The following is a 24554-nucleotide window of genomic DNA, read 5'->3' on the forward strand; positions in this document are numbered from 1 at the left end:
TCTTTTTCAAACACTGATGCTATGGAACATTACCACATTACGAATACCATTCTGATTCAGCATGTTTATTGGTCGGACTGTGCAACTTCATACGCAACTATTAAAATATGTAAATTAATAGCTCAAATAAATTATTACATCATATTGTTGAATGATTTGGTCAAATAGTCACCATGTTATTGAGATAGTTAAAAACCAAGTTAATCTACACATGATTTGTGGCTATCAAGGTAGAAACCAGCTAAAAATGTTAATATACAAATTAGTTAATATGCACAAATTTGAATAAAATATTTGAAGTCGATATAAAACAACTATTTATTTGAAATCTACGAGGAAACTCAAAGAATACCATACTTCACCAACTGAAGCTGCAAAATTAGATGAATAGTAAAACTGCAACAAAATTGTCCATCAATTCGTGTCCTTGTGTTTGGTTGAAAGTCATACAAGTAAGAACAAAGCAAAGTCGATGAAATCCAGGATGTAGATGCTGATGGCCACAGCTCTGTTGAAAATTACTTGTGAAAGTAAAGGGGTGACCATTTGAAATAACAAGGTGGGCGAAAGATGTGTTTGAAAAAAATAATTGCAAGCTAGACACCGAGAGAGAAAAACTGCATATAAAGTGTTGCAGGAAATAATGTGGATATATTGAAAAAAAAAAAAAATGTACAGCGCCCCCCCCCCCCATGATTTCCAATGGTTGACCCCTAACCCAGAAGGATTTAAATGCTTGTTTGCTAATTTTTCAGCTTTCATATAGTTAAATGTTGACACCAGGGTGTCAAAGGTCACATTCATGTGGTCTTTCAACATCTTATGGCATCATTTCCTGTTGCTATGTCCCCATTTTTTCAACTGGGATTTTCTCCCTGGTCTTTGTACAAGCGCATTCTTCCCTGGTTTTCATCTCTTGATCTGTTGATTTCTTCTGTTTGTCTGAGCACTGTGTGCAACATGCTGTCATTCCTGTCTCTCTGCATTGAGTACAGGATAAGACTAACTGGTAACAATTGTCACTGGTACACGACTTGTAATCATCCCATGGTCTGCTACAGTAAGAACACTCTGTGAGAGAAAAGATAAAATTCAGTAACAAGCAACCTGAGGATTGAAATAGCGACAAAACTTTTAAACCATAAAAAAGTCCTTCTGGCTGTCGAGAACATGTCAACTTAACTTCAAGTAAACTGTTCGCAAAAAGTATGTACACCTTGAATATCACAGCAATTGAGATGGTTGTTTTCACAAATAAGTCGAATAAATAGCATTTTTTACCAAAAATTTCAAAAATATTAGCCAAAAAACAAAATGTACAAATCTGACAGATAGAGGTCCACCCAAAAAAACCAAGTATCGAAGCAACTGAGCTGATAGTTTTCAAGGAGAAATTGAAAATGCATATGTTGATGGACGACGGACAGAAGATGGATGAACAATCACCACAGCATAGATGAAAAAACCTAACTGTCTAAAACTGAAGATACATTTTTTCCATAATTTTGATTAGTTTGCTTACCAATATGGAGAAAATCTCAATATACTGTAAATTGTTAAATTGATGCTGCTAGAAATTTGTATTTTGCATGAATTTGATGAATTTCACTGCTTCAAAATTTTTCGATTTTCACAGACTCACGAAATTCATGAAAATTTATCTATTTATTTATTTATTTTTACAAAATGAAAACGAAGCTACATTTATGAACCGTATTTATCTGTACCCCTCAAAGAAAGAGTCACTTTATGTAAATTTAGAACCAGTAACCATAACCTTGCTATTGAAACTGGTCGACACACTCAACCCAAAACTCAAATTGAAAATAGAAATTGCATAAACTGTCCTCATAATCAAACTGAAGATGAATTGCATTTCTTCATGGATTGTCATCTCAACAACAATTATCGAGATGACATGACGGAAAATATTGAATTTCCTAAAAAAATAAATAAACATAAAACATTTATATTTCTGGTGAGCAATAATAACCAAAATATAATAAAACAAGTAGGGAAGTATATTTACAGATCCTTTGAAATCATAAATGGAAATTCTTTATAAACTCATTACCAGGTACTTTGATTTACTTTTACTTTTATCTTAATATTAACTAACTAAACTTTCTTAAATTACATTGTAGACTGATAGAAAGATTGTATTTCTAAGGATGCAATAAAGATTATTATTATTATACATCTGTCACTGTAACGCCATAAGTTACAGCATGCAGTAATTTTGTGGTATTGCAAATATGGAACAATTACTCGCGTAAGCGTCCTCTAACATTAAAAACAAACATGGCAGCCCCAAGGGTTTGACAGGACCACACACAAAGCAGTTCGCTAAATCTGTTCAAGAATATTAAAAAGTATGCACACAGACAATACGCTGGGCGCCAGTCGATACTCTCGAACACTAAAAACTCAAAAGTAAAAAAAATGCATAGAACATAAACAAGAAAACAACTCCTGCTTGAGTCTAGAAAACAAAAATGATACCAGATTAGTTGCCCCCCCCACTTCTAAATGGTCTATCCCTTTGTACTTACTAGATATGATATCAGAATTAGCAGGTATGGCACACCTGTCGTCAAATACAAATAGTTTGCCACGAAAATTACCATCAGGATATTTTTCTATATATCTGTGGATACCACCTTGCAACTGACAAACTTCCTTACATACACCCTGAAATTAAAAACATAGCACAACTATCACAACCTTGTCTATTGAGTATCTAGATTAAATAATAAATAAATAGATGGATACAAACTAACAATTCCACTAATCGCCTTGTACAATCTTTGCTATGCATGGCAAAAATGAACATAAACGTTCTGAAACAATGCAGTAATATATCAAAACATTTTGTGATATACAGTGTTCTCCCCAGAAAAATGTATCAGAGTGGCGGCTAATTTGCATATAATTTACATATCATTAGCATTTGTCTGAAGATAAAGAAAACAATAATGACAGGCTTGCATGGATGAAAATGTGTCTTTATTTTTTAACAAATTTATGTAGAAGATTAAATGAATCTGCTGCTGTGTGATTTCTATGTAATGTTGATTCTTCGGACTTTCATGGAAGCCCAGTGATCTGCAGCTTTTGAGAACGCCGTGATTTTCTTTGCTTCCCACTTCTATTAAATGACATGGCCTTCTTGTGCATCTCCGAGTGTGCGTGTTTATCGATAGCATATTTCGTAATATTTATACATGGCATAGAATTCCATACCAAAGAACTATTTCTGGATGTTTTTAAGTTGAATTTTCCACATATGTGACACAGCATTCCTAAAAGATAAGAAATAGGAGCGAATCAATACTTGTATTTAAAAAATATCGTCACGATCAACACGAAAATAAACAAATTGCCGCCATTTTGAAAAGTCGCTAAACTTAAAAATTGCCACGATAAACTTTACCCAACTATTTCAAAACACAATACTAGTATTAGTTACTTTGATAAATCGTAGCCAACAATTTTTGAACTTCCAGAAAGAAGGTCGTTTCCAAAAAAAATTTTCGACGATCGGCAAAAAATGAAGCCATACAAAAATTTACTAAACTAGGTCAAAACTCGCTTCCAAGTAAAACGCTACAAATAAATACTTTTTTTACCTTTGCCATCGGATGTTTCTCTCAGCCACGTATATTTTGTTGTCCATTGTGCATCAAATCTAGAGTTTATTTTTTTGCACTTTTCGTTGTAACATCATCTTGGACACGTTTAGTACCACTGCCGACAGGGGTACCGGTGACCGCGTTGCTGGTGGGTTTATCGCTCGCAACCAGGGGCCCAGCAGGGCGTTCTACGCGGAACCACAACGTAATATTTCTGCTGTTTGACATCGTTGCTTCTTCCAGCCAAATATGCTACTGAGAAAATACTCGCTATTACCCCAAATTAAATAGGGCGAAAGTGTTTATTGTCGAAGTACGAAGCTGTATTAGTCCATTGTCTTTGCGTAAGCACTGACGTGTTTCCATTCACACCTGATTTGGCTCACAGTACCGGACGCTGATGACGCTGACTAACAGATTCGCACGTGTATTAACAAGCTAAAAGAAAGAGTGACAGGAAATGCCACAGAGTAGCGGGCAATCTCTCAGAGTAGCGGCATAAATAATGGAGTAGCGGCCCCGCTACGCTAAAACGCTTTGGGGAGAACACTGATATATATTGCAAAATCTGACACAAAAAAAATACAAGCCATATTTGGTGGGGAATGTTAAAGCATGGTAGTCGTCACGCTGCGCATGAGCGAGATATATGGGTCTCATATAAACAAAGATAGCGACTTTGACTGTTGCGCAGATCAACGAGTATGAACTGACATGTTTCCAAGCTTTAACTAAGTAATTTTCTTGTGATAGGAAGGTATTGAAGGAGTCATCGGTGCAAGTCACACTGAGGTCAAACCTCACACTTGTGATTTCCATTTGAAGAGCACATTGGATTGTGGGAAAATCAATGTTTATCAACACAAATGTCGAACCTGTGCAGCGCGACGACTACCGTGCTTTAACTGTACTCGATTTAGATTACATAATGAAAACAACATAATGGTTTACTACACTAATCTAATTATCATATTACTAACACTTTTAAATTCAACCAGTATCTTGAAAAATATACTGAACTGGATAATATTGAAATTAATTGAATAAAACTTATTTTAACAACAACACAAATAGATATTTTCCTCGTTATATACCTTGACATTCATCTACGATGATACAAACAAGGTGATATTTTGAAATTGAACTACCGGGTATTATTTAAAGCGAAAGGGTTGTCACCTGCCTACATGCAGGAATTGAGTCCCAAGCACTGATACGCATAGTGCAGTAAAATGGAAAAGTGAGACACCAGTACTCCCACACACACACACACACAGTAGATTTTCTAGAAATGTCAATTGACCTCTCACCTTTGATTTCAGATATGCTGAGCCCCGTTCACATCGGATACCACCAGTGCAATACATCAGTACTTTCTTATTATTAAACACATGGAGATTCCTATCAACGTACTCCGGCCAATAACTGAATTTTCTAATATTTGGAGTTAGTGCATTGGTAAATTTACCCTAGAAATACAATAAACAGAGTTGTGAGTATCAATGTGAGTTGGAAGTGAGTAACTAAGTCCTGAATAACAGAGTGCAAAGTAACTGAGTTGTACATGTACCTATGTTAGTTTCGAGTGAGTAACAGAGTAATGAGTATCTATGAATTGAGAGCTAGTAACTGAGTTATGAGAAACAGTAAACAGTGAGAAACTGAATTGTAACATTGTTAGTTTAGAGTGAGTAAATGAGTCGTGAGTAAATGAGTTGTGTGTAAGAGTAAATAGTGAGAGAACTGAGTTGGAACCGAGTAACTACATTCTGAGTAATTATGTAAGATGGGAATCATGAGCAAGGTTTTACATGACGCAATATATTGCGTCATTGATGCATAATTGTGACTGTATGACCCTCATGAACGCAGGAATTTTGGCGTCAAGTCGTGAGTAATCCACAACTTCATTTGATCTGCAGTAGTTGCTAAATGGGCTCTTGTAACACTAGAACCTCCCTCGATTTTAAATGGAATGCTCAAAATCATCATTTGTATGTGCGTCGCCATTTACACCAATCACACAAAATGTACTACGTAGACGCTTTGTGTTTATAGCTCGTCTGATAGTTCTCCCGTTGAAGCTTCACCAGCTACGTCCAGTGAAAAGCCCCACGTTTTACTAAAGAAGGATCGTTCTTTCAAAGATGGGTGGCTAAATCATTTAAATTGCTTCGTTACATATCAGACCAAAACGTTACACTGACGGATGTAACTCAATTCTCATCCGGCATCAAGACTCTAGAAGTCACATCAGTGTCCGTGTGTTGATCATGAAGTCAGACTTTATAGCCGCTCTTCAGGTAGCAAACAAGAGGAAATATCAAGGTACAAGTGACAATCTGAAATCATACGCAGCTCAGCTGCGAACTGTTTATGTTATTGCGATGTTTTTACTGATTTCATGCATGTTCAGAATTTGTTGTATGAATAAAGACTTTGATAAAACTTAGTAAATTAGATGTTTTTTTCATACTGGTACTCCTCCATTGAACTCAAATCATCTCATAAACTCTCCATTGTATTGTTTTCCCTATTTAACAGATATCAATTTCTTGATTTGTGCATGACCCTCAAATTTGCAATTATGATCCCCAAATTTTCAGTCAAGGGGTCCCAATGACCCACACATCTAAAAAAAATGATGTAAAACCCTGAGTGAGTATTAAAGTTTATGTAGAGGTGAGAGTCATGATAATAAAGATACGGGTTACAAATGAGTGAGCATGAATGTCACGAATGAGACATGTGTCGGGCGAGATGCAAATCATAGTTGTGTTTGCTAATTGAGTTGAATTGTCAAGTTAGACACCAAAATGTTTTCTATAATTATTATTCCATTTGCTGTATTATTTCTGTGCAACAATGGCTTTGATGTTTAGTTTAGATTATTCATATTCCTATTATATCATATTTGATCCTTATGACGTTATTACCACGACCAGTGATTTGTTTAGAACTGACCTATCATAACTTGAGATTCGGGTCATGTGACACTTGAGAACCTCGTGATTCCACCATTATTATTATTATTATTATATAGCTGATGTGGATTTTTCCCGTTTCATAGTTCAATAAATGTCAATCCCAACATGAAACTTTCCGACTTCGTTAATTGTTGCAACTCATAGTATACAGTGGCTATACTCCGAGCCAAATCACAGCCACAACATGGTATGTTGGGAATGAGTACCGTAGTATCGACTGAGAGCAGGTGTCTGAGAAAGTAAACTAGAAGCTAATGTAGCTACTCACTATTTTGCTTTCATAGAAATTTCTACAATCAATTAATACTGTATTGTCATCATGGTTCTGAACGGCATCATGGAATTCCTCAACAGTCAAATGACTTCCTGAAATAGAAATATATTCTCAATAAAATATCTTTGACAAAAATTTGAGTAAAATCTTTCAAGGCACGTCTTAGGAATGTTTAAGGAGACATAAAAAAAAAACCAACATGGCCACCACCAAATGAGTGAATATCAAGTTTGAATGAAAACAGTTGAATGACATCTTCAAATGTTGATTCCGGGACAAAAATGACTTCCCACTGATCAAATGTCAACAAAAAACAATTCAACATGTATATGTCATGATTTATCTTTGTACAAAATTTTAACAAAATCGGACAAGGCATGTCTGAGAAATGACATTATATAAGATGAACGAAACCCAAAAAAATATGTCTTTGAATTGGATTACTTCAATTTAATTATGATTTTAATTATGATTGTCTTGAAATGAACAAATCTGATAGAGATGACATAAAGTATCTACATAACAGATATCAAAGCGATGTATGTCAGGCCTCGCCAAAAAATTGTTTCTAGTCAATTTTTTTTCACAAAAAGGGCAGTTATTTACTATTTATTTTAGCTAAAGAATTTGATGGGGTACAGATTTCGCAGGTTCAACAAAAGAGGGCGCTGTGCAGTGGCGAAAAAAAGTTTTTAAAAAGTCGGCCCACACTCGTTTGTTGGTGTGAACACTGACCAGAAGCATAACATTATTTTATACCCTTTTCCTGTTTTGATACATTGTATTTCAACAAACATTAATTAATGGGGTTTATTTTAATCCACAGTCACCCGGGACAAGCTGTGTGGAAAGCAAGCTGTTGCAATTTTGTTTTAAAACAGCTGGTCTAAAAACAGTTTTTAATCATACATGATAAGAGTAGGTTGTACAGAAGTTACATAATTGGTACAGACATTGGTATTTGTAGAGTTCTAATTTAAGCCATATTAGTAAAAAGTTTGTGACAAATTGTTTTGTGTAGTTCTATTTTCTGTTTTTAATGTTTTATTTTCATTCTGGCTTGGTTTTAAAGTATAGAAAATAAACAATATCAGCTCTGCCTCTATTTCTATTCAATACTTAGGGCTTATAGGTAGAAATAATAATAATAACTTTATTGCCTCCGTGTTTTACATAGGATAAATACAGCAAAAAAAGTTTTAGAATAATAACAAGGTATATGTAAGAATTGTACAAAAAATGAAACAAACAAACTTAACTAGTATTTAAATGTTAAATAAATCTTTGTGTTGTGTAAATATAATTGGCAAGTTCTATAATTATGCCAGGATCTTTGCTTGAGAGTATATATGTGAACTGTATATTTTTATTGTTGGATGAAAGTAGCGTCATAATTTTTTGGATGAAGTTTTCCCTGTGTGTTATATTTTGAGCAATTCAATAGAAAATGTTCTTCATCTTCAATTGAATTTGTGTCACAGTTATTGCATATTCTTTTGTTTATAGGTTACTTAGGAAATGTATATCTGCCTTCCTCTATTGCCAAGTTATGGTTACTAATTCTAAATTTTGTCAACATTTTTCTCTTACGAGTATCAAGTTCATTCAATGGCTCAAAGATGTATTCTGTTTTAAATTTAGCATATGTTCTCAGTTTGCTATTGCTATATTTATTTTCAAGGGAAGTTTTTAAAATTTGTTTAAATTGATTTGTTTGTTTGTTAGTGAGTGTTTTTTCTTTTATAAAGTTTAGTGAATTGTCTTTCAATATTGTATGTATTGCATTTAGCCATTTGTATTGTACAGCATTGTGTTGTGTTCGTTCTAGATATGTTCTAGGTAGCATGAACAGCACTAACGCTGTCAATGTGTTAAAACTGCAAGGTTTCTATATTATTGTAATACCTGCTTGATGATAACTGATCTGATCAGGGTCAATTCCCATGGGTACAATCTCTTCATGGACACTCACATGTAAACCACAGGAAAAGTGATGTCTGCCACCAGCACTTGTCTATAAACAGAAAATAAATATAAGCAAATAAATAATACTACTGTAAAATCTGGATTAGAAGCCGCATCTCTAATAGAAGTCACACCCATTCTTTTTGAATAATTGAGAATCAAAAATTCGACATTTCTCTTATGTGTAGATGCTCTAATAGAAGCCGCATCCCCTCTGTTGCAATGTACTATTTTAATAGAAGCCGCGGTTTCTAATACAGATTTTACAGTACCAATAATATTTTTTCAGCCTCATAAACTACAAAACAATATAAATTGAGATGTCACATGATGTATTTGATGATAGACATTACTGTGTACATGAATAAAATACAGTAAAGGTCAGAAAGGTGGGAATGTTATGAACATTTTATAAATATATTTTTTATAAATCAAAATGGCTGTTGGATTTCCAACTGGCCAATCCAGGAATGATTAATTAATTTATATGAGACATTTCAACATCACCCAATCAGCACACGCTTCATTTTGTACGATCACTATGTCACATGAGGGAAAGCGTGTACAAAATGAACATAGATAACATCATGTTTTTGAAGTAATCACTATCAAATATTTGAATTTGAATTAAAGCTGATGATCAGCAATTGAAAATTTTTATAAATATGTTTATAAACTAAAAAAGTACGGCTTTCTGCCTTTCACTGTAACTTAATAAAAACAATTCAACTTCTATGCATTAATATTAAAGGCTGCACACACTCTCTGTAGATGAGTTGGACAAAAAGTTTGCATAGTATTTGACAGAATATTTCAGCAAAGTTGAAAAAATTATTTTTATTAAGAACATTAATGTTACAATTGAAGTTCTCAGTTACATTACCAGTCGGAAAAAATATGCTTCTGTAGATGGAGAAACAATTACTTTAAGGATATTCACTAGGTTTTAAATTTACTGGTTTGTCAAGAAAACAGTAATTTCTATTGTCAAATTTTACGGGTATTTAACCTTCTCACCAGTTCCCTTTTTTTAGCATAAATTCACAAAATAATTTTTATAGTCTGCACTTTCCTTCAGAAGATTGGGACAAAAATAGCCAAATTTTTAGAGTAAAAACTGAAAATTGACTCTAATTGTGTTTGTTGGCTCCAAAATTAGGGTTAATTTTCAAAAATAATGAAGATAAGGAAAGGTGCAGAAAAGTTTGGGCGAGAAAATCTGCTGGTGAAAAAGTTAATGTAGCTTTTTTAAATCCATGGAATTTTCTTTCAGTTATTTTGATTCAATGAGCCATTCCAGTTTATATCTGCACCCCCCCCCCCCCCCCTGTTGATGTGGTCGGATTTCCAGCACTGTATGATGGGGAAAATACCCCGGAATTCCAACTGTATATGGAGAAACAGAATCTGGAAATCCAGACGAGTATGGAAACAAAATTCCCGGAAATCCAGGCAGTTATGGCTACTAAATAAAATATGGCCTAGTTTATCTCGCCACATACAGGTTGATGAGGTTGGATTTCCAACAGTATGACTGAAAAAACTTGGAATTCTGACTGTATATGGTAAAAAAATTGGGCCAGTATGAAATAGTTATTACTGAAATTAGATAAGGATGGTGAGACGAATGAGCTCATCAGTGAATCAGGACTAGTTTGGATTTCCATTATCAAATATAAAATTTTGAACTTGGTAAATTAGCATATGATGAGAGTTATATTTGGAAATCCTACTCTGTATGGTTGCACAATGGAGCTCATCAATACCATAAGTAGGAACTATAGTTTTGGATGTTCATTACTGTATGGTGAATGGTGATTTGGAAATAAAACTTTGTATGACTTATACACCCATGGAAATTATACCCTGTATGAAGTAAACACACAAGTTCATCAACAGGCGGGGTGCTGATATATACTGGAATGGCCGAATGTAGATTTAGTTGACAGTTATGAATTAGTAAAGAAATACTAGTAGAAAGAGACACTGCCCTCTATAGTCTAACCTTGAAATCTGTTTGTTTCATATGACTAAATAATGGATGTGCCAATGTATATTTGATATATAATTGTGTTGTATGAACAGCGCCACCAAGTGTTCCATTCAAGCCTTCCTTTGCCACCCTAATCTGAAAAAAAAAGTATTTCAGTCAAATATTATTTTGAATTACAAAGTATCATGTTCTAATGTATTTATCAAGAAGCAATATATAAAAAAATATAAAAATAAAAACATAATTATCTAAAACAGCTTAGAGCAGCAAAAGCTATCAACTGTGGATCTTTTTTTCTCTGATTTTACCGTATTTTTAATAAAATATATCTTGTGTATTAGTTCCAATTTGTAACAGCCATCACCAAAATGTGAACATTGAAAGCATTGTACTGTAGAATACTTTTCGTTTGGAAATAATTTTCGCTATTTTCACTGAAGGAATGATTCAGTGAAAATAAAATTCAGTGAATATACATTTTTTCTGTATTTTACATTCAACTCGTCAAAAATCTGAAAATAAATTCCATACATAACACCCAAAAAGTTTTTTCAGCAAAAATAATTTCCAGCTAAAATAAAGTACCGTAAAATCTGTATTAGAAGCCGCATCTCTAATAGAAGTCGCACCCTTTCTTTTTGAACAATTGAGAACCAAAAATTCATCATTTCTCATATGTGTAGATGCTCTAATAGAAGCCGCATCCCCTCTGTTGCATTGTACCATTTCAATAGAAGTCGCGGCTTCTAATACAGATTTTACAGTACTGTAGAGAATACTTTATTTTCGCTTGGAATTTATTTTCGCTATTTTCGCTGCTGGGATGATTCTGTGAAAATAAAATCCAGCGAATATACTTTTTTTCCTATATTTCACATTAAACTCATCAAAAAATCAGTGGAAATAAATTCCATGCAAAATGCCCCAAAAGACTTTTCAGCGAAAATTAATTCCAGCGAAAATAAGGTATTCAACAGTATTTTACAGTATGCTTCATAATTTTCAAATGCAAAAAAAAAAACACACACACTTTTGCATGAGATTATACCTTGCCTGTAATGTTCAATTTGTCACATAACAGTTGCTGCCAATGTCTAATAAATGCTGGATCTGGAATTGTGGTATAATGATAAAAAAGTAAAATCTGCCCTTCCTCTTGATCTGAAGTACCAAAGGTGGCGCACTCCTCATCACTTGGTAACCATGACGACAAAGATGTTGCACTGTCTCTAGCTACAGATTGAGTAGAATTGTCTGAATCTCCCTGCGGTGACTCTACAAATGCAGTTTCTGTTTTCTGACTTTTCAGTAGAGTCTCTGACTTCTCATTGATCTCCATTTCGTGGCTCATCGCTACATGTTTGTGCAATTCGACAAGGTCTGAATAGTTGCTATGGCAACAAGACCAACTCCTCTCATCTTTGTTGTAGCTCAGCTTCTTAACAAAGATAGCAAAGGCCTATGAAACAGAAGCAGAGTAATGCAAATTGATAGATGAGTTAGGTTGCTTAGTTATTGAGTGCGTCTCTGAGCCATTCCCAACAATAGACACACAGCTTGTACAATTTTTTTATTTTTTGTAAGATTTAAAGCCAATATTTAATCGATAAGGGGTGTGTAAAAGAATTAGAAAAAATGTGAATAAAAAAAAAATGTATTTGTATTTTACGAAGACACTTTTTTTATCATCGACCTTCCTTTACATAAAACTAACAAAAGCAATACACCTAGAACATGTTCCTTTGACTTCAGTTCCTTCAGTTTATAAAAAGGCACGGATCTAGAAGCCGTACCTACACACGAATTGGTGACGTCACAAAATACATGACCTTCAATCGGGGTCGTTTCCTCAGTATATACGAATTGGTATGTACAAATTACAATAAAGATACTTAAGACATTACACATAAGGTAAAACAAATCATGTGACAATATAATGATAATAACGGTAATAAATCCTAGCTTAACAGTTGTACAGAACGATCATATAGTCAGTCGGGTCACGCCGAGGGTCACACACTTGGTGCAAAATGGCCGTGTGGTTGAAACTGGGTCAGGGCGTGACGGGCGAGGAAGACATCATTAAACACTCTCAAAATCACAATAAAACGGGGAAGTGGTTGCATATTACGGCGTAGCCAACATGGGAAATAAAAAAACACTCAATGCAAACGACATGGGTTCGAATCACACGAGATACACACTCACCAGAACCGAAGCAATCAGAAACTAGCAATCGTTTTGGCTTTTCCGTTCAACTCATCGGAACACTGGAGTAGTTAGAAAAATGAACACCACTTAACGACCAACGTCGTGGCGTGGTACACAAGCGTGCCATCAAATAAAAACAAAATTAGCTTGAAAAGACAGTGGGTTCGAGTCCCGCTCAGAGCTACCGTAAAAACGTAAATCAAATAAACTGAAATCTCTCAAACCGTAAACAAGTAAGCAAAGAACGTCGCGAAAAAATAATAAACCTCACAAAACTCCACCATACAAAACTGATGGAATAAATAATAAAATAACTTACGTCTTAAACTGGACGACGAGCAATTTGTTCAACAGTTTCCAGTCACAAGAGATAAACAAGACCCAAGTCAAGGTAAGTTTTGTTAAAGTGTCGATGACGTTCCCTATATTCCGAAAACAATTCAGGCAACAGACGAATATCTTCTGTGGTGTTGTGGAATTTATACTGTGTCTGCAGAATTGTTGATTGAGGGTTCGAAGCCAGCAGTTAACATTTTGTTAGAAAGTTTCACAATTAAATCAAATATCCAATGACACCAATATATTTATTTCATTATTTTAACAACTTGCAATGGTGGAAGTTGGTCAAACACGAGTTCTTACACCTAAATAAGTATCAAATATTTATCCACACATTTATTCTCTCAATTTAACAACCTTGTAGATGTGGAAATTAATTAAACAACAGGTATTTACTCACAAATATAATGGTCAATATTTGTCCATACATTCATTCTGTCAATTTAAGAACTTGTAATTGTTGGAATTAATCGAATGAGAGTTGTCTACACCAAAATAAGTTTCAAATGCTTGTCCCTACATTTATTCTCTCAATTTAACAACTTGTAATGGTGTAAAATTATTAAATGAGAGTTGTCTACACCAAAATAAGTCTCAAATATTTGTCCACACATTTATTCTCTCAATTTAACAACTTGTAATGGTGTAAAATAATTAAACGAGAGCTGTCTACACCAAAATAAGTCTAAAATATTTGTCCGCACATTTATTCTCTCAATTTAACAACTTGTAATGGTGTAAAATAATTAAACGAGAGCAGTCTACACCAAAATAAGTATTAAATATTTGTCCGCACACTTATTCTCTCAATATAACAACTTGTAATGGTGTAAAATAATTAAATGAGAGCTGTCTACACCAAAATAAGTATTAAATATTTGTCCGCACATTCATTCTCTCAATTTAACAACTTGTAATTGTGGGAATTAATCAAATGAGAGCTGTCTACACCAAAATAAGTCTAAAATATTTGTCCGCACACTTATTCTCTCAATTTAACAACTTGTAATTGTGGGAATTAATCAAACGACAGCTGTCTACACCAAAATAAGTATAAAATATTTGTCCACACATTTATTCTTTTAATTTAACAGCCTGTAATTGTGGGAATTAATCAAACGTGAGTTGTTTACACCAAAATAAGTATAAAATATTTGTCCACACATTTATTCTTTTAATTTAACAGCCTGTAATTGTGGGAATTAATCAAACGTGAGTTGTTTACACCAAACTAAGTATTAAATATTTGTTGAGAAATTTATTCTCTCAATTTAACAACTTGTAATGGTGTAAAATAATTAAAAGAGTTGTCTACACCAAAATTAATCTCAAATATTTGTCCACACATTTATTGTCACAATTTAACCACTTGTTAATAGTGGAAATTACTTAAACGCGACTTGTTTAATCAGTTGACATCAATGCAACTTACCCGCAGACAGTGCACAACAGAGTATCATTATTGAGCAAATATAAACAGGAACGTGTCTTGGCATTAGGTTTAGGGTCGGGTCAGGTATGGGAAACGGAATTATTAACAGGAACGTGTCTTGGCATTAGGGTTAGGGTCGGGTCAGGTATGGGCAACGCAAATGGCAAACACCCAATTGGCAAAATGTACACTAACGGGTTATGGCATGCATATAGTTTACACAAGTAAAAACACAAAATTGGCAATTTTTTGGACAATTGTAACTCAATAATAGAAATATGTTGTATTTCTATATATATACACACTATATACTCTTATCAAATGCAAACAAAACCAGTCAATCCATCGTGGTCTTGTGGGTCAGTTCTCTACATAGTGATCAGGAGGAGCCGGGTTCAATTCCCTTGCCTGCCCATCTTTTTCTTGCAAACACTATTTGGCAATAAAGCTAAATATGACAACAAATTATTCAATTTGCATGACTACCCACATAGCTCAGTTGATTTGTACTATGTCAGCAATGTGAGCGATTGCAGGTTCGAATCCAGTATGTTTAGTTAGATTTTTGAATGCTAGTGAAGACAGTGCTCCTATGAATAGGACTTAAATCCTATCTCTTGTGTGAAGACACTCGTGGTACAGTGGACAAGACAGTGCGCTGGGAACTCAAAGATTGCAAGTTCGAATCACGGATTGGACACTCCTACAAAAGACATGAAAGACGTTAAAACCATAAACAGTGAATTCAAAAACTCAAGTCAGAAAAACAGAACACAAGAATACTACCTCACATGGAAGGCAGTCGAAGTCGACGAAGAACGAACACAGTTGACAGCTGTAGGTCACGTGCAACAACAGACACGAGGAGCATGGCTGCTCTCCAAATGGGTCCCTTCTTTTGTATTGACCCCCTAATGATTACTGATCCCCCTTTCTAACTCTTCCCCCAAAAATAATATATCGCCCCTTTTAAAATGTATTGACCCACAAATTAATGAATATTCATGAGCACAGAAACTGCTACGTCATGAATAAATTAGCATAATTAAAAAAAATTGCATAAAGTGTAGGTACGTCTTCTGGAGTCCTGCCCGAAATAAATCCAATAATAATAGATACTATAGTACTCCGACTAGTATTATTGGTCTGAGAATATTATAAGATCGTTGGGCAGTCATACTCAACGACTACCATATTCCACGGTACTACAGTCCTACTTTTCGACTTACCCGCTTCTTTGCCAATTTTTTCCGTGTTTTATAGCCTTTCTTGGTTCGAATTTCATCCTTCATTATTCTCCGCAACACAGAACAACCCTAAAACAGCGAATAAGAACTGCAAGACCACCAACAACGTGTGAAACCTAACATAACAGGAACCGGAAGTCGATATTGGATACGGAATAGCACGGTTGATCTTTGACCTTTAACCTCGAATCAGTTGAATGTCATGTGGCCACAGGTGGTGTTGTTCGGTGATTCGCTCACTCAGGTAAACTTTACCGGATTTTGACATGTTTCTATTGTAATTGGTCGGGATTATCTATTACTATAGCGGTCTTTATCCCCCTTCGTTTCCGACGATGTGTTTTATAATCATAATTTGTTATATCACAGTTTCCACTCCTTGATACAAGCTCGGTGTCAAATTGAAACAAAATGTTGTTATTGATTGAAATACTGAGCCAATTATGGCGTCAATCTAGTTTAAACAAAACGAATATCGGAATAGAAAAGGGGTGGCTTCTTCCCAGCTGAAGTGGTAGGCGTTCATATACCGCCATCTCGCACATATCGACATCATTTTAGCTGAAGACCTGAGACAAGGTGGACACATTACTTCAGTGACGTCTTAGAAAATGATAATACTAAACCCTGGTGTATTTTTATTCCTCTTATCTTAATAAAAACCAATGGGTTTGTATAAAATGTGATTTGCTGTGTAAAAAATGTAATTCCATTACTTCTGTATCAGGGGTTGTCAAAGGGTAAGTATTGCTAGAAATGTACCCCCCCCCCCTACGCCCAATTTTCTCTGTTACTGTGTACTATGTCATAGTTGATGTACTGAGTTAGAGAGGAGCACAGAATCATCTCCAGTTACTATTGGACCACAGTAGGTCTATGTGGCTTTGTGTTGTTATGTATAGTATTGTTACGATTCACCACCATTGGTGTGTTTTCCAATAGTATTTGTCATAATACAAAATCTTACTAAAAATATAATTATTGATTATAGAATGTGGTACAGCACATAAAACTGATCAAACGAAGACAACATGTACAAATGCTATAGACATTTTCAACCCAAACCGTGTAATTTTGATGTGACTTTCAGTGATTTGTTGTTAATGTTAATGTTGATGAAGTTTATTTCTTGAACAAAGTCCTTGGGAAATTATGTTACCATCACAACAATTTATAAAAACGTTTGTCGCTGTTGCTGTTTTTGTTTATTCATTCGCCTATAAATCAAACCTCCTCATGAATATTTAATAAAATTACCTAATGCTCAATGGTGTTTTACTAAAATGGTCTATACTTATTAACTGATGTGAACACTCTCGTGAATACCCTGGGAACAAGAATACCTCATGGGCCGCTCTGTTTGAAATAAAAATGGTTTATAATTTAATTCATACCTGAGCATGTTCTGATGAATGGAAATGAGCAACCGTTAATTCAGACACTGTGAAAGTGAAAAAAAAATATTCTTTTAAATTCACTACATACAATTACCCACCATAGACTCAAATTGACTATTTTGAACTGTAGGCATTAATCAGCGATTCTGCCGGTGACGGAGAGATAGAATCTAGGTCTGGGAAAGCCCCATGACCTCAAGATTCTTTTACCCCTTACGTCAGGAACCCACATGGCAGCGCCATAGGTAGCCGTCAATCACTCTGATTTTTTTCTCCGCCTCGAGTGGAGATGAAATCTAGCAAGCTCTGCTGGATCGCCTGATTTTTTTTTCCTGTCCAGGTTTCTAGCTTGGGTTGTTGCCGCTGCACGGCATCCGACATTGTAGCTGGTAGGATAAGTTTTCCTTGTCATTTTTATCCTCTTGTCGTTTTCCCCTTTGTGTGTAGTATTTTTCACAACAAAGAAATTAAAACCCGGCACCTCTACATAACCACTGGTTGGTTTCACGGCGGCACCTTTTACAACTGTATTTCATTTTTTTTGCCTCATGCATGTCGTTTTTTATTTACAATGTATTTAGCAATATATAGATGTAATGACAGCACCAGGGCTTGCTGCTGTTTTCTTTCCGGTCTCTTCTCGTGTCGAGTCGACAGTGCAGTGGTTATATTCAGAATTTACCAGCATAGAACCCGCATCCAAGATACTTTGTCGTAGCTACCTGCGGGGTTCTGGGTTTTTGCGTGAAGGTGTGTGTTTTTTTCACTGGAGTTCTGAGGCCTGAGATTTTTTTCAGAGCCATCAAAATCGCTGAGACTGACCGCGTCACAGCAAGGTCGTGCATGCAGTAAACAAATCGGTTAAAGTGAGTTGCGTGTTTTGCATGAGTGGAAAGTCCTCATGCTCGGCTACCGGTACTTTGTGTACCGCGACGTCGAGTAAGAGGCCCGACGGTGGAGGTACCGATATTTTTCTTGGCCTACCCCGCTGATCATAGGGCATCCTCACAGTCTGTTTTTACCGGCTGCACCGAGGCTGTGCCCCCGGAGGCTTTCCCCCAATGGGCCCGTTGCAGGTCTCTTTGTGGACTTTGAGGGCTTTGGTCGAAGGACTGTCGGGGCAATTGCGTCCCTGGCAGGCCGGGTAGATCAGACGCAGTCGGAGCGAGCTGTCTCCACTGTGTCCCCTCAGTGGGCAAGCAGGAAGAGACACGAATACATGTTTGCATTCAAACACATCTCTTCCGGGGAACCCCCGTTCCCAGTCACGGCTCTCCCACTATTTTGGGGGGAGGCCAAGGCTCAGGCTAATTGCACTGGGCCTCCTTTGTAGCCTCGGGCACTGAATGCCAACGGGGTGCTGGCAGCCAAGCCTCCGATCTCGGGGCAGGGCTTTCAGGGAAGGGCACACGTTGCCCCCCCACTTTCAGCCAGCTAGGGTTCGTCACGCGATAACGGTACAACGGTAACGAATTTATCCTTGTGTCCGGTCTCCGCTGTGGGTTTTGACTCCTTTCTTACCGACCCATGGGCGTCCCCAGAGGGAACCGACCCTGTCATGAGATGCACAGTCGAGGACGCAGTTCGCTCGTGTCGGATACAGTTGGTACTCCGGGCAGTCCTTCAGAGTCTTCCATCTGTATGACTCGGTGAGCCACGCTTTTGGGGTAAGGCGGAGTATCATCGATCCCAGTGATACGATGTAGATACCCCCACCCTTGATCCTAAAGCGATCACCTAAGGTTGCTTCAACGCTTGTGGGATCACGGGCATCGGGATCCAAAGCAACCCCGTCGGCACGTCTCTCCCTGTCCGTCTGAGTGCGGAGTGGGGCGCAGAGCACGCAAACGGTGTTGATTGGCAGCGTTGGTCAGCCGCGGAGGATGTAATGCTTAAGGCCCCCGGGTGGGGATAACTGGACCAAACGCTACCCAGTCGGTGTGGTTTCGGGATCAGATCCCATAGCGTGGAATGAGACCAGAACGCCCCCAACCGGATTCCAAGGCTCCTTCCCCAGACCCTGGTACCACGAATTTGGCAAACCGGGCAAAGGGGGATAGCCGCGTTCCATGGGTGTCTTTGCCAATTGAAGACGACCCATCCAGCCCTGAGTTGCTTGAGTGCATTATTATGCGTACCCAGGACCTTGGAGGCAGAACACACCAGCCTCCTAGACCAGGCTACATTTTTACTGGTGGGCCACCGCACATCTACATGCAACACCCCCCTAGTGTCGCCTGGCTCTCTTGGTCAGGGCCACTACTGTGCTATGAGACGCGGCCTTAGACGCACATGTTTTTGTCGACAAGCTGAGCCGGGGTACGTCCCCACCTCAGTGACGCAGACTGAACATCCTCCACCCTCTTTGTTCAGAGAATGGTGGGTACAGTCTTGAGGCTTCGGAGTGCAATGAACCAGAGGGTTCAGATCGAATCCGCTAGCCAGTTGGTTCTGCCATGGGCAAGCGGAGGGCACCCCAAGCACAAAAAACACAACGCCCTAGGGCGTCATCCACTAGCCAGAGTCAGCCAGGAGGCAAGCGCTTTATACCCGTCCATGGGAGGGAAGGGTAGTGGCGCGCCCCCAGGGAGGTAAGAGCCAGGTGGTGGCTCTTCACCCTCTCTGGACGGACATCTACCCAGCAGCAGGGGAAGCATGTTTGACGCTCACCTCTGCATCCAGGGGGGGGGCACGTGTTCGGTGAGTGGCCAGGTCACAACTTAGTGACTACTTCAGGCCTTGGAGAACTCACCTCATGGGGGAAGGGAACAACCCCCCCCCCCTCTCGCAACTGACGAACACATGGCCTCATATCCCTGTCGTACACAGATTGCGCCGGTGTAGTCCGGTTTGGAGACAGCGGGTGACCGATCCTGTTACGGGATACCGCTGAAATCTCCATTTCCCCCCGTCAGTGTCCCCCATGTTGGGCACTGTCAGGGGACTCAATCAGACAGGAAGTAGCAGTTTGCTGGGAAAGACGCCATACACAGGGTACATCAGCCGGAACTAAGTCCAGGCTTCTACCCAAATGTGTTCGTAGTACCAAATCTACAAGTGGCAGGCGTCCAGTTCTGGACCTAGGCAGACTGAATCAGTACGTGCTCCTCGATCGGTTCCTCATGGAGACACCATTCAGGGTTCTTCTCTCCATCCACCATTTTGACTGGCTAGCCCCACTAGACTTAAGCAGGGCCTACCTGCACATACCGATGCACCCAGCGAGTTGCCATCTCCTTCGAATCGCCCAGCTGGGCCAAGTATCCGAATTTCGGGTGCCCCCCCCCCCATTCGGGTTAGGCACAGCGACCTACGTGTTCACCAGAGGGATGAAACAGGTAGTGCTGCTGCTTCACCAGATGTTGGTACACCTCAATCTGTACCCAGACTACTGGTTAACAACAACCCGGGCAAGGGGTTAATAGCCAAACGCATCAGGCTAATACAGGATTTACTTCACCAGTTGGGCTCGTTAGTAAATCGACAAGTCCCACCTCGACCCAACGCGCAGTTGGTGTCCCTGGGCATGGAGTTTTGACACAGAGGTAAGCTTGGCTTAGCTATTTCAAGCGTGTTGCTTAGTGCTAAGCAGCCTAGCCGAATGCCTAGTCAGCGTTCCCTCAGTGTCCCTCCATGAACTAATGCGGATCATCGAAATGATGACCTCGGTTCGAAGGGTCGTTCCCCAGGTTGCACTGCGCAGCCGCCCGGTATAACGCTTGTTATAACGCCGATCTCTCCTATGGGAACTAGATAGGCGGGTTTTGATCTCGGACCAAGTGAAGGAAGCCCTGCCCTGGTGGTCGTCACTGGCCAACCTTGGGAAGAGGGGTCCCCTTGGACCCGCTCGCCGCAGGTATGACTCTGGTAACAGATACCTCCCCCTAGGGTTGGGGACAAACTAGCCCAAGAATATGACTCCCGCATTAGTTTCGGGACTACCATATCAACCGGTTTGAGACCACAGAGTCCTGCTCTGTACAGGCAACGCAGCGGTGGTCTCCTTCAAGAAAGGGGAGACTCAGTCCCCATCGTTGTCAGTCCTAGCGGAGCAAAATCTTCCTTTGGTGCCTGGAATATGTGGAGCTAGCCGCACACCAACTTCTAGGGGTGAGGAACAGTCAGGCGACACCCTTTCAGGGTGACTTTGTCTCCAGAACACGGAGTGGCTGATACCCCAGTGGGTAGCCTCCAGGCTGTTTCGACTGTGGACGATCCAAGGTTAGACCGGTTTGCCGCACCCCGGAACACCAAGCTCCCAACCTACGTAACACTCCTGCTGACTCCAGGAGCCTGGGCCAGGGTCACTTTGCTGCCCCGTGGACCCACTTAGTTGTGTATGCCTTTCCTCCCTTCCCGCTAGTTCACCTGGCACCGGAGAAAATGACAGGTGCACACCTGCATATTATCATTGGTCGCACCCAATTGGCCAAGCAGGGCCTAGTTTCCACTTCTGTCGGAAACGATAGTCGAAACACCAGCAGTGCTTCTGGACTTACCGGACCTGCCGTCCCAACCAGACGGCGCACTACCAACGAGCCCAGCGGGTATCACTTACACGCATAGAGGCTCTCATTAGACCCGCACATACGAAAGCTTTATCTGAGTGGGCTGCCAACGTCCTGGCCAGGGCGAACAGGGATTCCTCCAACGCAGCTTACATTTCTAGGCTGCGAGCATAAACTGGTTAGTGTAGCGGAAGGGAGATTGATCGATACCATCCCTCTATTGGCCAGGTAGCAGGCTCCTTCGTCCACCTGTTTGACGAAGTGGGTTTGTCCTATGCAGCGATCGTTTGCTACAGGTCGGCCTTGTCCCCCACCATTCAAATGTACGGGAACAAGACTAATCGCTATTATTAGGAGACTATTTACTGCTTTCCAGACGCTGAGACCCTATACAAGGGAACCGCCCAACTGGGACTTGTCGGCTGTGCTGTCTGCTCTAAGCAGACCGCCCTTTGAGCCTCTCCGATCAGCACCACTCAAATTTTTGATGTGGAAAATAGTCTTCCTCAGGTAGGCGTCGGCTAGAGCCTGGGGCATTGTCCTTCTCGAATGATGTACCGCCGTTATTGACAATCTAGTTGTGCTAAAGACACGAATCGGGTTTCTCGCCTAGAACCAAATCCTAGGACCAGATCCTCACCCGATCGTCATCCCCCAGCTGTCAAATTTTGTCTGCCTGGAGGGTCATGAGGAATTGCTTCTCTACCCGGTTCGAGCACGGAGTTGCCACCAAACCGTACTAGGATTTGGAACGGGGTGCCAGGCACACATCTTTGTGTTATGGCCCAGGCAGGCAGGATAGGCCGGCCTCCCCAACTACCATAACCAGGTGGTTTACTGCGACTGTATTAGAGGTCTAATACTTTATATTCCTTGACACGGAGTTTGCAGAGACACCAAGTACGAGCGCATGAGGTCTGTGCGATGGCTAACTCGCTAGTGGTAGCGTCAGACCCCCCCTCAAGCACACATGGAGGGCAGGCTTCTGGAGAACGCAGAACGTCTTTATCAACTACCATCTAGGGGACACCGAATCCATTGATAAGGGTCTCTCTAGGTTGGGTCCCGTCATAGCGGGTCAGTCTTGGTTTGCTGACCCAGCCCAAACGATCACTAGGGTCCCTGCGCATAGGCAATAAGTCAGTCCGGCATTTTATGCGGACAGATTTCTCTACCATTCAGTACTTTCCTGGGAGCTCCCAGGTCCCACTTTACGGCCTATGCCCTCATGCAGAACTGTTTCAGTCTCTACTTCGAAAGCTTATTATCCCCCAGAATTTGGTTGGGGTCTAGCTTTCTCGGGCACACCAAACCCTGTCACCGTAGCAGCATTTTGGCTCCTTGCTCCGGGGACAGCACAGGCAAGGTAAGACACCACCCTTTTTTGGGTCTTAACTAGGGTGTTGAGTTTGTTTTCATCCCGGACTGGGAAAAGACTTTCATCCTTTTTTTCTGTTTGCTCGGAAAAACCCGCCACGTATCGGTGTCTGACTCTGCCTACAGTTCAAAATAGTCATTTTGACTGACCGGAGTCTATGGTGGGTAATTGAACGTAGTGAATTTAGGCGAGGGTTCTTCGAACCTGCTTATTCACATAGTTCATACCCACCATAGACTCCACACAGGTACCCCCCAACCTCCCCACTCTTTCCGTCGCGTTGGTTTAAGTCCTCGAGGCGAGAGAAAGGAACCAGAGTGATTGACGGCTACCTATGGCGCTGCCATGTGGCCTCGGTCACGTGGGTTCGTGACGTATGGGGTTAAAGAATTTTGAGGTCATGGGGCTTCCCCTGACCTAGATTATATCTCTCGGTCACCGGCAGAATCGCTGATTAATGCCTACAGTTCAAAATAGTCATTTTGACTGACCGAAGTCTATGGTGGGTATGAACTATGTGAATAGGTGGGTTCGGAGAACCCTCGCTTAATTTTCATGCAATTGCACACAAGGCATATCCTTAAATTATTATTAACCCTTTAAATGCCTTAATCAATGTTTGTCACTCACCTCAATTCAAATTTGCAAAAATAATTTCTGATTTTTTGTTCAATTTTGAATAAGATCTATAGCCGTTAGAAATTAAGTCAATTAAACCCAAAATTAACAAACATTTCTAGAAAAATTTAGCCTTTTTAACGCGATCGCGCAAACTAGCCTGACTGCGTAAGAAATCCTGACTGGATGCATCTGCAGGCAACCCCTTGCATTGAAGTGAAAACTGCAGCGGAATCACTCCGGTGATTATGCTAATTAAAAGATGTTGACTAGCATTGACAACGAATCAAAGTGCAGCTGTATGCGTCATCTATTATCTATGTTAATGTACCTGACCTTTCACTTCTGAGGTACCGGCGATTTTGAAAGACTACTACTATATTCATTTAAATCGACTTGTTTTCAGTAAACATAGATGAAAGTATCGCCGTTGCGCTTATAAAAGTTAAAGTATCCATCTCTGCGATCGAATCAAATCAGCCTTTCAGAGGTCACGTTTTCTTTCACACACACCCACTCATGAATAATCAATGACATCAGGAATAATTAATATCAGTCAAATGCCCGCAGATG

General features: G+C 39.4%; 2 protein-coding genes across 2 annotated transcripts in view; one reads left to right on the forward strand and one right to left on the reverse strand.

Annotated features, from left to right (window-relative positions):
- Positions 1–16248, reverse strand: LOC100378490 (thiosulfate sulfurtransferase/rhodanese-like domain-containing protein 2). Its single transcript, XM_085495157.1, has 8 exons — positions 16063–16248; positions 11900–12310; positions 10864–10986; positions 8799–8907; positions 6888–6985; positions 4943–5101; positions 2553–2691; positions 1–1071 (listed from the first exon to the last, which is right to left on the reverse strand). The coding sequence occupies exons 1-8, from the start codon at positions 16123–16125 to the stop codon at positions 842–844; spliced, it is 1332 nt and encodes a 443-aa protein (XP_085351283.1). The 5' UTR covers positions 16126–16248; the 3' UTR covers positions 1–841.
- The window catches only part of LOC102806150 (isoamyl acetate-hydrolyzing esterase 1 homolog), a 16996-nt gene continuing 8599 nt past the window's right edge, over positions 16158–24554 (forward strand). The window contains exon 1 of the mRNA XM_085495158.1: positions 16158–16324. Within this exon, the coding sequence (XP_085351284.1) occupies positions 16283–16324 (42 nt within the window). The 5' untranslated portion in view covers positions 16158–16282. The remainder of the gene's footprint in view (positions 16325–24554) is intronic.

The sequence above is a fragment of the Saccoglossus kowalevskii genome, chromosome 21 (assembly GCF_978046115.1).
Source record: "Saccoglossus kowalevskii chromosome 21, keSacKowa6.1, whole genome shotgun sequence".
In the NCBI taxonomy this organism is placed as follows: Eukaryota; Metazoa; Hemichordata; class Enteropneusta; family Harrimaniidae; genus Saccoglossus; species Saccoglossus kowalevskii.

What these genes read in the sequence shown, in the direction of transcription:
- LOC100378490 (XM_085495157.1), bottom strand. Translation starts at nt 16,125, where the DNA reads ATGAAGGATGAAATTCGAACCAAGAAAGGCTATAAAACACGGAAAAAA. An exon ending in AAAAATTGGCAAAGAAGCGG is followed by an intron (nt 12,311 to 16,062) that starts GTAAGTCGAAAA and finishes TCTGTTTCATAG; the next exon opens with GCCTTTGCTATCTTTGTTAA. An exon ending in TGAAACAAACAGATTTCAAG is followed by an intron (nt 8,908 to 10,863) that starts GTTAGACTATAG and finishes TTCTGTTTATAG; the next exon opens with ACAAGTGCTGGTGGCAGACA.